We start from the raw sequence: 14,261 nt of genomic DNA on the forward strand, positions 1-14,261 counted from the left end.
CCAGTTCTAGTTGCTCAGTTAGTGATGCACTTGTACCATTTATTCTGTAACATTTTGAACAGGTACTTCCTGCTCCTGGAATTTAGAGAGATGGGTGGCTTTTCCCATTGCAATGGTGTGGTTTAAATGATGTTTCATGAAAATCCACCACCATGGCTTTAGGAAGACAGGCAAGAATGAGGATGATGGACTCTTCATTAAACACAGCTTCCAGATGTGCCAGCTCTCCAGGCTTCTGTAGATCCTGCTGGATCTCCCTTGCAAGGTACACAGGCATTTCTGCAAGTCTGGCCTTGTGCTATTTTGGAAAAGGGTTTTGAAAGCTACATCCAACATTAAGAAGAGATTGAGGTAAGAGATTATGACAAATCACAAAACACTTTCATTTTCTTTATTTTCAATTGATACTGTATGAATACAAAGTTTCTAGAAAGCTACAAAAATTCTACCACTTTATCAAGAAGGCATCAAAATGTGTCACTTTGCAAAGACATGAAAACACCTGCAGTAACCGACACAAAAATAGCATTTTTAGAGTGATGAAATAATTGCACTTAACTGTCATGGATATTAAAGTTATCACACATATGTACCGCGAAAGCTAGAATACATTTTTTTTTTTTTTACAAAGCACTTTATAAAAAAATTCTCTGCACACAAAACCTATAATTTTCATATTACTATCATACTAAAGATAAATTCACTTTAAAGCCAACACTTAAAACATTTTAAACAAAAAAAAAGGTACCAGTACCTACACACAGACAATAACAAATACAAGAATACTGTACTGCCAAGAGGTTTGACTGAAACTCCTTTTGAAAGCTTCTGCAAATATGTGAAGAAAACATTGGAGAACATTCAGTTTTTCCCAAAAGCCTTCCCTCACTGTCTAACCTAGAGGTACTTTATCATCAAAAGGCAAGTTCTACATCAAAAGTTACCAGCAGCAGTACAATATTAAAGTAACCACTGACCATATATGAATATGCTTAAGTCACAAACCCATTTTATACACATTACACAAATAAACATAAAGTGAGAATTCCATTAAGTCATTTACAAATGTGAACAAATGCACATGGCAAAAAAAACCCCAAAACAAAACAAAAACCCAACCTGTTTTACATAAAATGTACTGAAGAATTAAAGGCTATTCAGGTTTTCAATGTTATAAAATTCTTTTGTCTTTTTTTTTTTTCAGGCACATATTGTATTTTTTGTCTGCAGTCATGAGCCTGAATCAGAGGCCCATAAACAAAACAAAACAAAACAAAAACAAAAACACATATTCTGTAAGGAGGTAACAGGGATCCATCTCCTTTTAGTCAACTGAGTGCATTTAAGATTTAATTTACACACTAAAACTAATTACATGATCTCAGCAAGAATGACCTGAAAAGTTAAAAGATGAAGATGTCCAGAGTGTTTCTTGTACTTTGACTTATCCAGCCTCAATCTTTCTTGGGGGGGGCTAAACATCTGGTTATGAAAGGTAAGAGGGGGAAAGGAGATTATCCTGAGCAAAGGACAAAGCCGGGCTTGACTCCTCACGTCCGCCTGTGCCCGGGCACATGTATCCTCGTGGGAAAAGGAGAGGGGGGACAACATCAGGGCTCTCAGTGTGACTGACTGAGGGCTCCAGGAAACTCCCAGGGCACTGCTGCAGGCAGCAGGCGTGCCCCGGGACTCGCAGTGGAAAAATAAATAGATATGGATTAGCACATCAAATGTCGTATCTGCCTCGGACTGGCCAGTTACTTACATTCAACATTAATGTACACCCTTCATTATTCCCAACAGCCCATCCCGTGGGAAGCCACGGGACAAGCCACTGCCAAGCTGAGCTGTAGCTGTGGTGGAGAGGGAAAGAGAGAAACAGGCATTGGATCTGCGATTCCTTCAAAATAGTGGTGCAGTACCTAAACAAAATCAGTTTGGAATTCAAGTAAGTAAAACTACATTTGTTAGTAGTGATTTTTAACAGCCCCAAATGGTACCATTACACTTGTTTGAATGAGACAGAGGTATAGCTTGTCACAAACATTGACTAGTACAGCCAAAATGTTTGGCAATAACTGAAAAAGTATGTTCTGCTTGCGGGCCAGAAGTGTCTTTGCCCTCCCTCAGTCTCATCAACAGGATTACTTGTCTTATAGAGGTAAGTGAGATTTAGACCTTGAAGGAATAACAAAAATAATATTTTTAGAGAAAGGGAATTTGAATTATCACAATATTTACCACACAGTGTCACAATATTTCTCTATATAAAAAGTTACTCTTAGTTTTCATCAAATACTTTAAAAATCAAGTTAACATTGTATTCACAACTATATAATCCCTCTGACAGCTTTTGGTTTTGCTGATATTTGTTCTTTCTAAAATGTTGCTCCTCTTCCCATTGATTTCAGTTGTGGTGGAGAGTATGACCCTGTTCACAGAAGGTATCAAAACCAGACACATTATTAAGAGGAGCTAATTTTTTCTTTTTTTTCCCCCAAGACATCACCTGGGAGGAAAACAAAACAACCCTGTGTTTTGAGTCGTGCTGGCCAGAGTTTCCCCAGCAGCACCTTCATCCACAACGCTCACACTCAACACTCCAGTGCTTAAACCCACATGATTGCATTTACCCTCACTATGCTCAGTTTTCCATGCTCCTCTTGTTCTATGCATCTGACCTTCAGCACGCACAACTTTGTAAACAAAATCTTCTGCCTAAGCAAAGAATCTCCACAGATACCAAAATATTATTAGAGGAGACTGATGAAGCCATGCTAGTCCACTGAAATTCTGTAGGATACGGATCTCTCATTATGCAGATGCGTGACTGGATGAAGAGAATATAAATGGGAATATTTTCATTTTTATATCACAGACAAATCAGTTGCTGGTTTGCAATGCTGTCAGAAATGGCAAACAGTAGATTTTTCTTCAGCAGGCTGATCATTAGCAAAATCCCTTTGCTATGAATGGTGCTCTTTTGTGAATGGAGGCCTGTAGATTCAACTTATTCCAATAAACCAAAGGCATTACGGTGATAGCTAAATATTTTTGGTCTCTCTACAAATTGTCATTATTATGGCAGCACTTTTCTAAGCTGGAATTTCAAACCAAAGGCACTTTCATGCTAGAGTGCAGAAGAGTCACAATTAATTATTTGGTCATGAAATTTAAAAAGGCAGCATTCATTAATACAATTCACTTTTCACAGAGAACTAGGGATCTGTAACCTTTCCTTTTGGTATAGGCATCTCACTGCAATGGGACTGACTTGTACAGACAGCTGGTTTAGACCAAGCAGTCAAAGAGCGTTTCTGCAGGGAAAAATACGGATATTTTATTAAAAATGGAACCAATTAAGAAAACAACATATAAAATTTAATTTTCAGAGGCTAAAAGGTACTTCTAATATAATGCTAAGGCACTGCATATTGTAATGCTTTGGCAGCTCTCAATTAAAAGGTTCCTACAAAAAAGTAACAGTAACAAGATAAGTACTTCCAGCTTACAAAAGAGCTCACAGTTTACAGGCAGCCTGTTGGACTACACACCCCACACTCAACAGTTGAAGGATTAAGGCTTTTTAGAATTAACATATACAGGGTATGGATCATTTACAGAATTGTAAAGAAAAGACGATGGAAGTAGTTTCCCTAACATTACATATGTGAACACCAATAAACATTGTGACTGTTTTTACCCTATAGTTATGGCATATGTAGTGTGCCAGATCCTACAAAAAAAAAAAAAAAATACCAACCAAAAACTGTACGTGGTTTTGCAAATTGACTTACATACTTTATATGCCTTAAAGAATTTGCTTGTTATTAAAAAAAAAAAAAATCACCAAACCCACAATTCAAACCCTAAATAAAAGACAACTTTAGAACAAAAACCAAAAAGTAGTTTTTGACTTGTAACACCAAGTGCTTAGAATAAAGGGCTACCGTTAGGCTGTTACAATGCAGTGCTTTTCCTGATGTGATTGTTAGTGTTAAAAATGAGCGCTAAAAGAGACCTTGCCATGGACATGTTTCTCTGTTCACTTCGCAGAGTATCAACTGAAAGATCATCAGCCCTAATATCCACAAGCAGGTAACAGCTAGGCATCACAGCAGCCATCCAAACCATCCACCTCATGCAGTCGGATCAGGCTGAGGGATTAAAGCAGCCTCCCTTCCCCTCGGTGATGTTTGCATCCTCCTCAAACCCAAAACCTCACCAGCGTTAGGGATGGTCCTGGTCTGAGACCCACTACCTCACCTAGGCTCTAGTCTGGTCCAGGCATTTCAACAGTGGGCAATTCTAACAGAAAGGATTATAATTTAAAGAAAAGGATTAGAGTTGCTTGTTTGAAGACTATGGCAGTGGGCCTGGGAGGAAATTTGGTGCTTACATGGTGCATGGGAACTGTGCTGGTCACAGGAAAGAATCGTAAGGGGTAGGGAGGAGGGGCCTGCTAAACCTCACCTTTGAGACTCTGCTAAGAACCCTCTTTGCTGATAACTCATTGCTGATCCCTAAGGTGGCATGTGCTTGGTCAGGCAGCCCTCAGCCTTTCAGACAAATGTTTTTTGCCCGAGAAGCCTCTGCTGGCCCAGCACCTTCCCAAACAACTTCTGCTGGGGCAACGAGGGGCAGCAGGGGGAGAGGAGCTGAGCAGCACCTCTGTCCTGCGCGGGAGGGGTGACACCGCTGCTCTCACGGGCGCAGACCCCGACAGCCGCTCACACCCGCGGCCGTGGTGTGAAGCCTGGCAGGACCCAAACATCTCCAGCTGTGCTTCACTTCCTGGAGTCTTCCCTGAATTTATCAGAAGGATGAACACTGCCACTGGGATGAACACTTTCCAAGAGGACAGCAGACCCCATGTGGCAGGCGTGTGTTTGTTTCAGATAAGGTCTTTGTCAGACCCGGAGAGACAACTGGGAGAGGGGTAAGAGCACCGTGATTAAGAGGAAAAGGAGAAAAAAAAATAAAATTCTCCACTTTCCAATCTTCTTTGCCTGATGTTGGTTGTGATTTTCTAGCGTCTCACAGATATTAAAGCTGCTGATCCTTTCAGAGGTGTACACACTCTTCTTACAAACACATCAGTGTTTTGCTCTCTGTTTGCGAACGATGCTGTCGCAATGTCGGTTGTTTCCGTTCATCTCTTGACTTCAGAGTTGCAAGTTTTTTGCTCAACTTATTAGAAAACATAGTTGTCCGTATAAAATATAACCTTGCACACAAGACTACATATAATGCAAGTCTAAATCTTCAGTATTTACCTACTTATTGCAAAATGAGCCATCTTTTTCATTAAATAATCAAATTTTCATATTAGTACAATACAACTTTATACTCTTTTAAAATACACTAGATATGTTAGGGGTAAGGGGTGATGTTTTCTTTCTCTGCAATACCTGTTTGAAAGTTTAATGGATTAGAAGATTAGTTTTAGCGTTGAGAAAAAAATACAAAATTTGCCTAATTTTAAGACCTGTCTGTTTCTATCAGGCATTTCTTAAGGCTATATTTTTCATTTGGTTTCAAACAGAAAAATGTTTCATTTTAAAAAATAATTTAGTGAATTACATTCGTCCATATCTTCCACCCTAATTAGTTACAAAGATAATTCTATAAAGATTATTAACTTTGTGTACTCATTTACAGTTATAGCTAAAGATTCGTTTCAATTTCACTTGCATTGTAAAACAAGTATTTCATGTTGGAAAAAAAACCCAAAATAAATTCTTATAAATGCTGTCAGTTTTTCCCCATGGCAAATGCTCTGTCATACATTTTTCTATCAGAATTAAAAATAGGCCTCCACAGACAGAGGCATTAGGTTCTTAAATACAGTCTTCCCAAAGAACTGTGGTTTACAAATTTGAAGAACACTTAGTTTTAGAAATAATTTTTACAACTGTACCAGAATTTCACAGCTACAATTATATATGAACACATTAAAAATGACTTCACTAAAACAGGATTTAGAAAAATGTGGGTGAAAGTTGGGCCAGAGGCACTGCCACTTAGTGTTGAGGTTTACAGTCTGTGTTTTGATAAAGAAGTGAAATGAAGTGTATATATAAATAACTGCTCAGTCCTTTACAAGCCTGTAGATGTGGTGCTGTGCTCCATGTTCGCTGTTGGACACTTCGAACACACAAGCCATGCAGAGCAGGGTTTCTTGTGTATCCCTGTTTGTTACCACCTGTGAGGGGAAAGGAAGAGGCAGACAGAACATCAGACACCTGGAAACAGCAGGGCTGAAACATGAAGTGACCCTGTCGGAATCTGAGGTATTGATGATTCTCAGATTGTAGAAAGTCTCTGTCTCTCAGCCCCCTGCCAAAGCAGAAGCCATAATTGGTCTGTGCTGGTTTCCAGGTTGTTTATTCTGTTTATCTCTCACATGTTCTGCTGCCCTGCCCAGCTCTGTCCTGCAGGGCAGCGTGTGGGGCTCTGCCCTCAGTGGGATGTTACAAACATTAAATACCAGAAACTCCCTGGGCTGGATTGACAAGAACGTGCCAATATCTGTCACCTACGTTGGACAGTGTGTCCCCAGCCTGAACCAACAGAAAAATGCCAACACCACAGTGAGACATGGAGGGCATGAAGAAGGAGAAAAAGGACAAGGCACACCCAATTTCCTCCATCTTGTCCCCTTTGAACCCCTAATCTAGAATCCTAAAATTTTACTTTTGCACCTGTGCCACACTTCATTATTACTGATATCAAACACTCAGAGCTTGTAATTCATCCTGTAAGATTGAAAACTCTTTTCCATGGCCAGAGATCACAGCCAGTGTCTCTGGGGGCTCTGTCCAGGGGGATTCCTGACCCCTGCCAGGGTCCCAGACCTTCCAGGGCAGCCAGAAGGATGCCCTGGATTCCCACATGACCCGTGTTATCTCGGCCCTGCCCGAATCCCCCGGCAGCAGCGGCATGTGGCTCTGAGAGCTTGGCTGAGGTGACACCGCAGAGCAACAGGGAAAGCAAGCTGGGTCACTGGATGAAACTGGCTCAAAGGCCACCACGTGGCTCCTTCTCTGTGCTTTAGGTCACCTGTTGGGTGTTTGCTGCCTGTTTTCCATGCCCAAGAACTAATTAATGCCACTAGCATCCGCGGAGCTGCAACCGAGCGCCGGTAAGGACACATCAGGTGAACACGATGGTTCAAAGTTACTGCCTCAGGCTCTCTACAAACCCCAGACTTGAATGGAAAAAACGGAGAAGCAAGCTGAAATTTGTGGAAAATAACAAAGATGTTTGTTCACACTCTCAGCCAGCTGAGCCTTTTCATCCTGAGCGTCTACAGCGCCCAGTGCCAGGAGAATTATTCTGAAGTCAGTGGGATGGCTTGTTTGGTAAGCAACAATGACTAAGGGATTTGGAAACTGGTTTCCAACATTACAAGCTGAGCAAGCCACACAAAGCCTGAGAGTATCTCAGAAATGGAAAAAGCAAAAAGCCAGTCCATACCAATAAAATTGTGAAGTTTTCCAAGACGCTGTTCATCATGTATTTCTCTGGTAAATGCTTCAGCTTGTGTATGAAGTTGATCATGTATTCACACATCGGAGAGCGGTTTATCCTGTACACAAACCGGCCATTCTCAAACCTTGCATATTCAGTCTAAAAAAAAATAAAAACCATTCAGAATGTGATAATTCAGAGACAGAAAAGAAGTGGCTGGTAAATCTGTTTTTTCTCTTTTATTGTTGTGTAGACAGGAAAAAGAAAGTGGCTCAGACACACATACATGCACCTCATTGCTGACTCCCTGCCTTGCTAAAAATGCAAGGGATCTTAATTATCAAAAATTATAAAATCACTACTTGTTGTCTAACCTGCAAATTAAAAATCTGACTAGATGAGGATTATGAAGTCCCAGACTGAGTAGAAATTAATTAAGCAAGAAACTGTGATAAGATGACTTTACAGGAGTTTTGAGGCACCTGTCTGCAAAGGGAACAGCAAAAATATGCTTATATATTTACATTTAATTGTGCACATACAAACATAGATATATTATTGCATGACTTAATAGGCAATTTATGAACTACAGAAAGATGTAGGACTACAGCTGGAAGCAAACCAGACTGACTTAGATTGCTGAGGGAGTGTAATGCTGTGACTCTTGGACTTCTGCTGCCCAGCTACCAATTGCTCAGATGGTGGTTTCTCAGGATTTTTGGTTTTCTCTAGGTTTGGAATAATAGAAATTATGAAAACCTTTTCTTGTTACGGTCAGAAAACATACTTAGTTTAAGAAGGACATAAACAGTGACCAGGACATCTGTAAAGTCTCAACCTTCAGCTCTAGGCTAAAATTCCTCCCCCAAAACTGTTTTGTACATGGCAGATGTGGGTCTGGAGCTTAGTCCCCAGGTGCAGTATCACTGTGCAGCAAACCAACCAGAGACCTGAGCACACCCCACACGTCTGTGCATGGGAAAGGTAAGACATGACTAAAGGCACACATCCCATCACAACACCCACCTCTACTTTTTCTACTACTTGCTTTCCAAACGAGCAGACTTTGGTGGAACAGGTGATTGTCATGTTTTCTGAGCTCTCATACTGACTGGTGACTCCATAAAACGCTCCTGTATCATCTTGGATGTTGCAGTTTAAGTCAGCCTGTGGAGAAAAAAGGTGAAGATTTGATTTTTTATTTGACAGTGTCAATGGCATAAGCTGTCACTAGCTCACCATTCTTTTCAGAAATAATGGTGGGAGCTTCATGGTGATGAGACAGTGACAGTGGAAAAAGTCCAATAGGGAACTATCTGCCTAACTGTTGCAGTAAAAACCTTAGGAAATTTTAGACAATAAAAGATGTCCCAGTATTTCTGTGGGTGACAGGTGACGTTCTTTTCTGGCAGATAGCTGATGAAATCCCGGAGCAAGGGAATGATCACCTGTGAGGAGCCTGGCTCCAGAGCCAGCCCCTCTGAAGTGAACCTGCCTTTAGATTCAAATTCAGCCGAGCCAGCCAACAGCTTGCTTTCTCTTTTTCTTGTCTTAAAGCAATGCAATCCTCGTGGCAGAGGGAGACAGCTGGGCAACGCAGGAGCGCTCTCTGCTAAGGCTCTGCCAGGCTATATGGCAGTGATCCAGCAGAACACTGGACCCCACGGAGCAGTCTGACACAAGCCCCAGGCTCTGTGTGCACAGAGCCCTGGCCAGCACCAGCAAACCCTGCTGGAAAGATCTGCTGCCTCCCAGCATTGCCCTGCAGCCTCAGTAACCATCCAGCTGCCTTTGATAGGCACCATCAGAGACCGAGACTCGCAGGATCAAGCGAGGAGCAGCTCTACCTTCAATTATTCATTATCCAAGCCCTGTGCACAGCAGGATTAATTTGGCTACAAAGCAACCACACAGGTCACCTGCTGAATCCGCCCTCCCCGGGCCCACAGCAGGGCTGGAGCTGTTCTGCCACTCTGCTCTTTGACATCACGGACCCATTTCTGCTCATTTCAAAAGCCCTCCTCTTAAAAGCACTCTCGGGATATGCACAGCTGGATTTGTTGATTCGGGCATTAGCTCTACTGACATCTTTGATGCCCAGGGAGAGAGTGGGCAGGGTTTTCCTTTTATGTGCAAACAGCTGATCAGCTACTGCAGCATAACAGCAAAGAATCACCTGAACTTGAATGTTACACCAAGGAGAGCATTTTAGCAGGGAAATGCACTTCTGCAGCTGCTTCACTCTCAAGTCTAGCTCTGCTTGGTTCTATTCCCAATACAGAAATGGAATACAAAATACTTGACAGGTACCTTCATGTTCACCCTCAGACTTTTTAAAAACTTTATTTACAGGTATGCTCACCTATGCCCCATCCCTGGAAGTGTTCAAGGACAGAGTGAATGGGGCTTTGAGTAACCAGGTCTAGTGGAAGGTGCTGGATTTAGGTGATCTCTAAAGTTCCTTATGACCAAACCATTATACGATTCTAGTGTGGAGCACTCACCACAGTTCAGGTCATTTGTAACTGCTACTTAATTTTTAACTTGGCAACAACTCATTAATCCTCCTTAGTGTCTGCAATCCTTATTTGTGGTATGGCCTTGTGAGGCAATATTCTGATAACAGCACACACTGAGCTAGTCTGTGGTACAGAGAAGACACAGGTCTAAGATTACTTAGGGCTGGCTTTGTAAATTAATCAGTGGAGCAGCCTCCTGAGGTTTGCACACAGCGACACAAACAGCCCCACAGTCACGTATTTTGCAGGAGAGGAAGAAATCCTATCGCTGCTCCACCTTGTTTCTTGCACCTGCCCCGCACCAGGTCAGCAGTTAATGTTTAATGTGCATCTAAAGCAGGGCTGCCACAGGCAGCTGTGAGGAATTGGTCAGAGCTGATAGCAAATAAGCAATTTGCCATCACAGCTGGCCTGCAATCAAAGCACGGCAAACATTTAACATGGAGAACTGCAGCAGCCACAGCCACGCCAGCACTGCTCTGCTGGAATTTCTCAAGGAGAGGGACTTCTAAAACAACTGCACTGCTGCAATTAATGATAATAATAATAGAAATAATCTCTTAAAATGCAATTATTCCTGCAGCTACCACAATTGCAGTTGTACTAGTAAAGCATTTTCTTTCCTTTCGGATATGAGCCAAATATTTTAGAAATCATAACTAAACCACCCCTCACAATTTCACATTGTCAAAAATTAACAATTTTGTTTGGAAAGTTAGAAAAGGATAACTTTTTATCTGCTTGCCTTACCTGCTTGCTTATTTTGAAGCCCGCTGAAAAAAATACTTAATTGCTCTATTTACATGCTGACATTTAACCTGGAAAAGTAACACATGCAGCCATCTGTCACCCTGTTGTTCCCTCCCACAGCTCTTCCAGCCCTTGCTGAAATCCCTGGGAGTTCTGTGTACACAACACATCCAGGCTGGGACCTGATGTTTCAGTGAGGAACACTTGAAACTATCACTCAATTGTCATTATTTACTCATATGCAATCACAACATGGTTGCAAAAGTCCTATGATGATCACATAGATAAGAATTATCTTCATTTACTTGTTTGCTCTTCAATTTTTTTTTGAGTCTAACACATAGTAAAGGTGTTTTCAAGGAAGGACAGAATTCTCTTTGTAACCAGTTTTCATATGTAACTAATTGCTGAGATTACTGAGAGCTGAAGACTCTTCAAAAAAGTGTAACACCAGCATTAAAAAATCATAAGAGTTGGCAAGCAAACACTCTTAAATGAAGGCTTCATCAAAGCCTCTTTTAGTACTGTAACAATTTTGTCTTAAGGATTTAAGAATATTATTATGGCTTAAACAGCAAGGGATTTGTCTCAACATATACATCTGAAAGCAAAACTGTATTTTTCCAACTGATGAAATGAAAATAGATCTTTTTTGCTGTTTTTTTTCCCTTCTCCAAAAGGTTACAAGTACCCATGTAGCTGGCTGTGAGAGTTGTAGATGTGGGAATAAGGAGATGTGTTATAAATGAATGCCCTGGTATTCAGCTTTAGCTCCTTACTACAGCATTGATTCCAGGGCTCATGTCCACATATTAGAAGGGATGTTGGAAAATTGGAAAGTGTTCAGCAAAGAGCTATAAGAATGATTTCAGGTCTGGAAAACATCCTTTGTAATGAATGACTAATGAAACTCCATCTACTTACTTTTTCCAAGGGAAGTTTTTCCACAACCTTGTCATAGCCTGCAAGTTGCTACATGGGGAAGAGCCTTCTCCTAGATTAAATCTTGCAGAAAAGGGCATTAAAAGGCAGAAAGCTAAAGCTAAGCAAAAGTAAAATGAGAAACAAGGCAGGGGCTGGTAACCCTGATAGCCATGAAATAATGGCTGGCATAATTCTCAGATGAGGAGAAATCTCCTTGGGGTCTTTTTTAACCAACTGAGTATCTGACAGGGATGTTCTGGTTCAAGTAGGCTTGGTATTATCCAAAGGCAAACATTACTTAGCAAGGTTCACTGCCTGAGCTACACAGGCAGTGTATATTATATATATAAATATAATAACAACAAAATTGAAATACAGACATTTATCTTATTAGTCTTCTCCTTATAATTTCCTGTTTCAATGATCCTTGTGAAAAAGGTGGCAGCAGCCCAGCCACCGGAGTGCTGTCACCAGCTCTGGTGCACTATTGCCACGGTGCTCTGTCTCCAGCTGTTCTCCTGCATTTCAGACCCAGGCTGCAAGCCTTCCTGGGCTGTAAACCAGCCTTCCCTCCTGTACAGCTTGTCAAGCAGCTGTGCTCTGGGCTCCAGGCACTGAGCTTGGGGAGCACTCTTGCTGCCTATACAGATAAATAACTTTTTGAATGGTGAACTTCAAATATATTTGTGTGAGTTCAAATATTATGGCATTTCAAACATGATGTAATGAACAGGAGTCTATTTACTCACTGAGTTTTAAAGATCAATACAATTTAGGGGGGGAAAAACCCAAAACCACAAATGGAATTTTGAAATTTTTTTTCTTTACTTTCAAGAGTAAAACTAATTCAGATTTATTTCTGCACACTGAGTTTTATATGAATGCACTTAGAGGTGGAAGAGGCACTCAGATTTCTGGCACCCTATCTCCAGTGCAAGATCCTGATTAATTCATTAATAAAGCACAGCTTGTCAATGGGTAGCACTGGAAATGTGGCATATTAAGAGCACCAAGTGTTCGACACACTGAATGGAGAAGTCTCTACCACTGTGCTGAAGCTTGCACCTGAAGAGCTGCAACCAAAGTAAAGAGCAAAAATAAATTAAAAACCATCATCTTATTCCTTTCCCTAGAGCTCTCAGGCTCTGTGCTAAAGGCAGGGGCAGAGGGTAGAGCACTTGTGTAATAAATAACAGCTTTGGCTAACAAAAAAGCAACTCCAGCAAAAATTGCTGAGAAGAGTCTAAATCCATCCTGCTGAGTAGAAGGAAAACAGCACCTACTGGAACCAGAGGGATCTGGGGAGGGCCAGAGCAGTTTGCACTGGCACTCAGCAGTTAACATCAAGCACATAAAGTCACTTATTCACAACATCCAGGTCTGAGCAGCTGCTCAGAGCGGCGTGGGGTGGTGTGTCACCCACGCTGTGCCCCCCTCCTCCTGCCCAGAGCTCCACCAGAGCGCAGGGATCAGGGATTCCAAACTGTGAAGCAATTTTTTCCAAGGGGAGCACCTGCTGTGCAGCTCAGGAATCGTGTCCAGGTCTGCCACATGGCTGGGCTTGTGGTGGACAGGCTGGGCTGCTCCGGCCATCCAGCCCCCTTCCAGCATCAGCCTGCCCAAGGTCCTCCCCTCTGTGCCAGGGGGCTCGGGGGGGACAGCAAAAGATGAAATATGGCTCTGCTGCCATATCTCATTTCATTTGCATACATTTGCATGCTGGCCTTGGAGCCATTCACATTACAGGACCCAGTGTGTGTGTCTGTGTGTGTTTGTGGAGGGAATTCCAAGATTCGGCATTATGCAATATAAATTATGGGGAAGGGAAGGGAAGGGGAGGGGAGGGAAGGGAAGGGAAGGGAAGGGAAGGGAAGGGAAGGGAAGGGAAGGGAAGGGAAGGGAAGGGAAGGGAAGGGAAGGGAAGGGAAGGGAAGGGAAGGGAAGGGAAGGGAAGGGAAGGGAAGGACTCCAGGAAAGAAAAGAAAAAGAAAAAGAAAAAGAAAAAGAAAAAGAAAAAGAAAAAGAAAAAGAAAAAGAAAAAGAAAAAGAAAAAGAAAAAGAAAAAGAAAAAGAAAAAGAAAAAGAGAAAGGCAATAGCCACAATTGTCTGTGCGTGAATGAAGGGCACAAAGACTCTGCACCTTTTAAGACGGCTGGAGGCACATGGGGATAAATTCAGGAGGGGGTGGGAGGAGACCACAGGCACAAGCCATTTCTGAACACTGATTACATGGGTAATTGTTTGTTCTAGTGTATCACAAAGAGAAGGAGCATTATTTTTCATGCCACAGCTGTTTTGAATAAGAATAGGAATAAACTTAACTATCCTCCTCATGTTACTTACCACTAATTATGGCATATATTTACATCTATAAAACAGTGAAATTTTGGGAGACATAATTTAATGCCCCTTTATTGTGTAGATTCCTTTATTTCTATCCCACATTTGAATTTCAAAAATGTTTAGGACTTCAAAGCATCTTTAAAAGCTTGCCCTAATTATAATATGCATTACTTTCTAAAACTCCTAGTTTGCATTGCAGATTCCTGCAAATAGAGGCATTCATTTAAACATCAATTAATATCATCCACACA

At 41.6% G+C, this 14,261-nt stretch overlaps 1 protein-coding gene across 8 annotated transcripts in view; it reads right to left on the reverse strand.

Moving 5' to 3' along the window:
• Nucleotides 1-377: 377 nt before the first annotated feature.
• The window catches only part of TEAD1 (TEA domain transcription factor 1), a 155,097-nt gene continuing 141,213 nt past the window's right edge, over nucleotides 378-14,261 (reverse strand). For all 8 annotated transcript variants that reach the window (XM_085579740.1, XM_085579739.1, XM_085579737.1 and 5 more), the window contains 3 exons: nucleotides 8,500-8,640; nucleotides 7,480-7,632; nucleotides 378-6,205 (listed from right to left, as the gene is read on the reverse strand). In XM_085579740.1, coding sequence (XP_085435866.1) covers nucleotides 6,092-6,205; nucleotides 7,480-7,632; nucleotides 8,500-8,640 — 408 coding nt within the window. In that variant the 3' untranslated portion in view covers nucleotides 378-6,091. The remainder of the gene's footprint in view (nucleotides 6,206-7,479; nucleotides 7,633-8,499; nucleotides 8,641-14,261) is intronic.

This window comes from Lonchura striata, chromosome 5, assembly GCF_050655825.1.
Source record: "Lonchura striata isolate lonStrDom1 chromosome 5, ASM5065582v1, whole genome shotgun sequence".
NCBI lineage: Eukaryota > Metazoa > Chordata > Aves > Passeriformes > Estrildidae > Lonchura > Lonchura striata.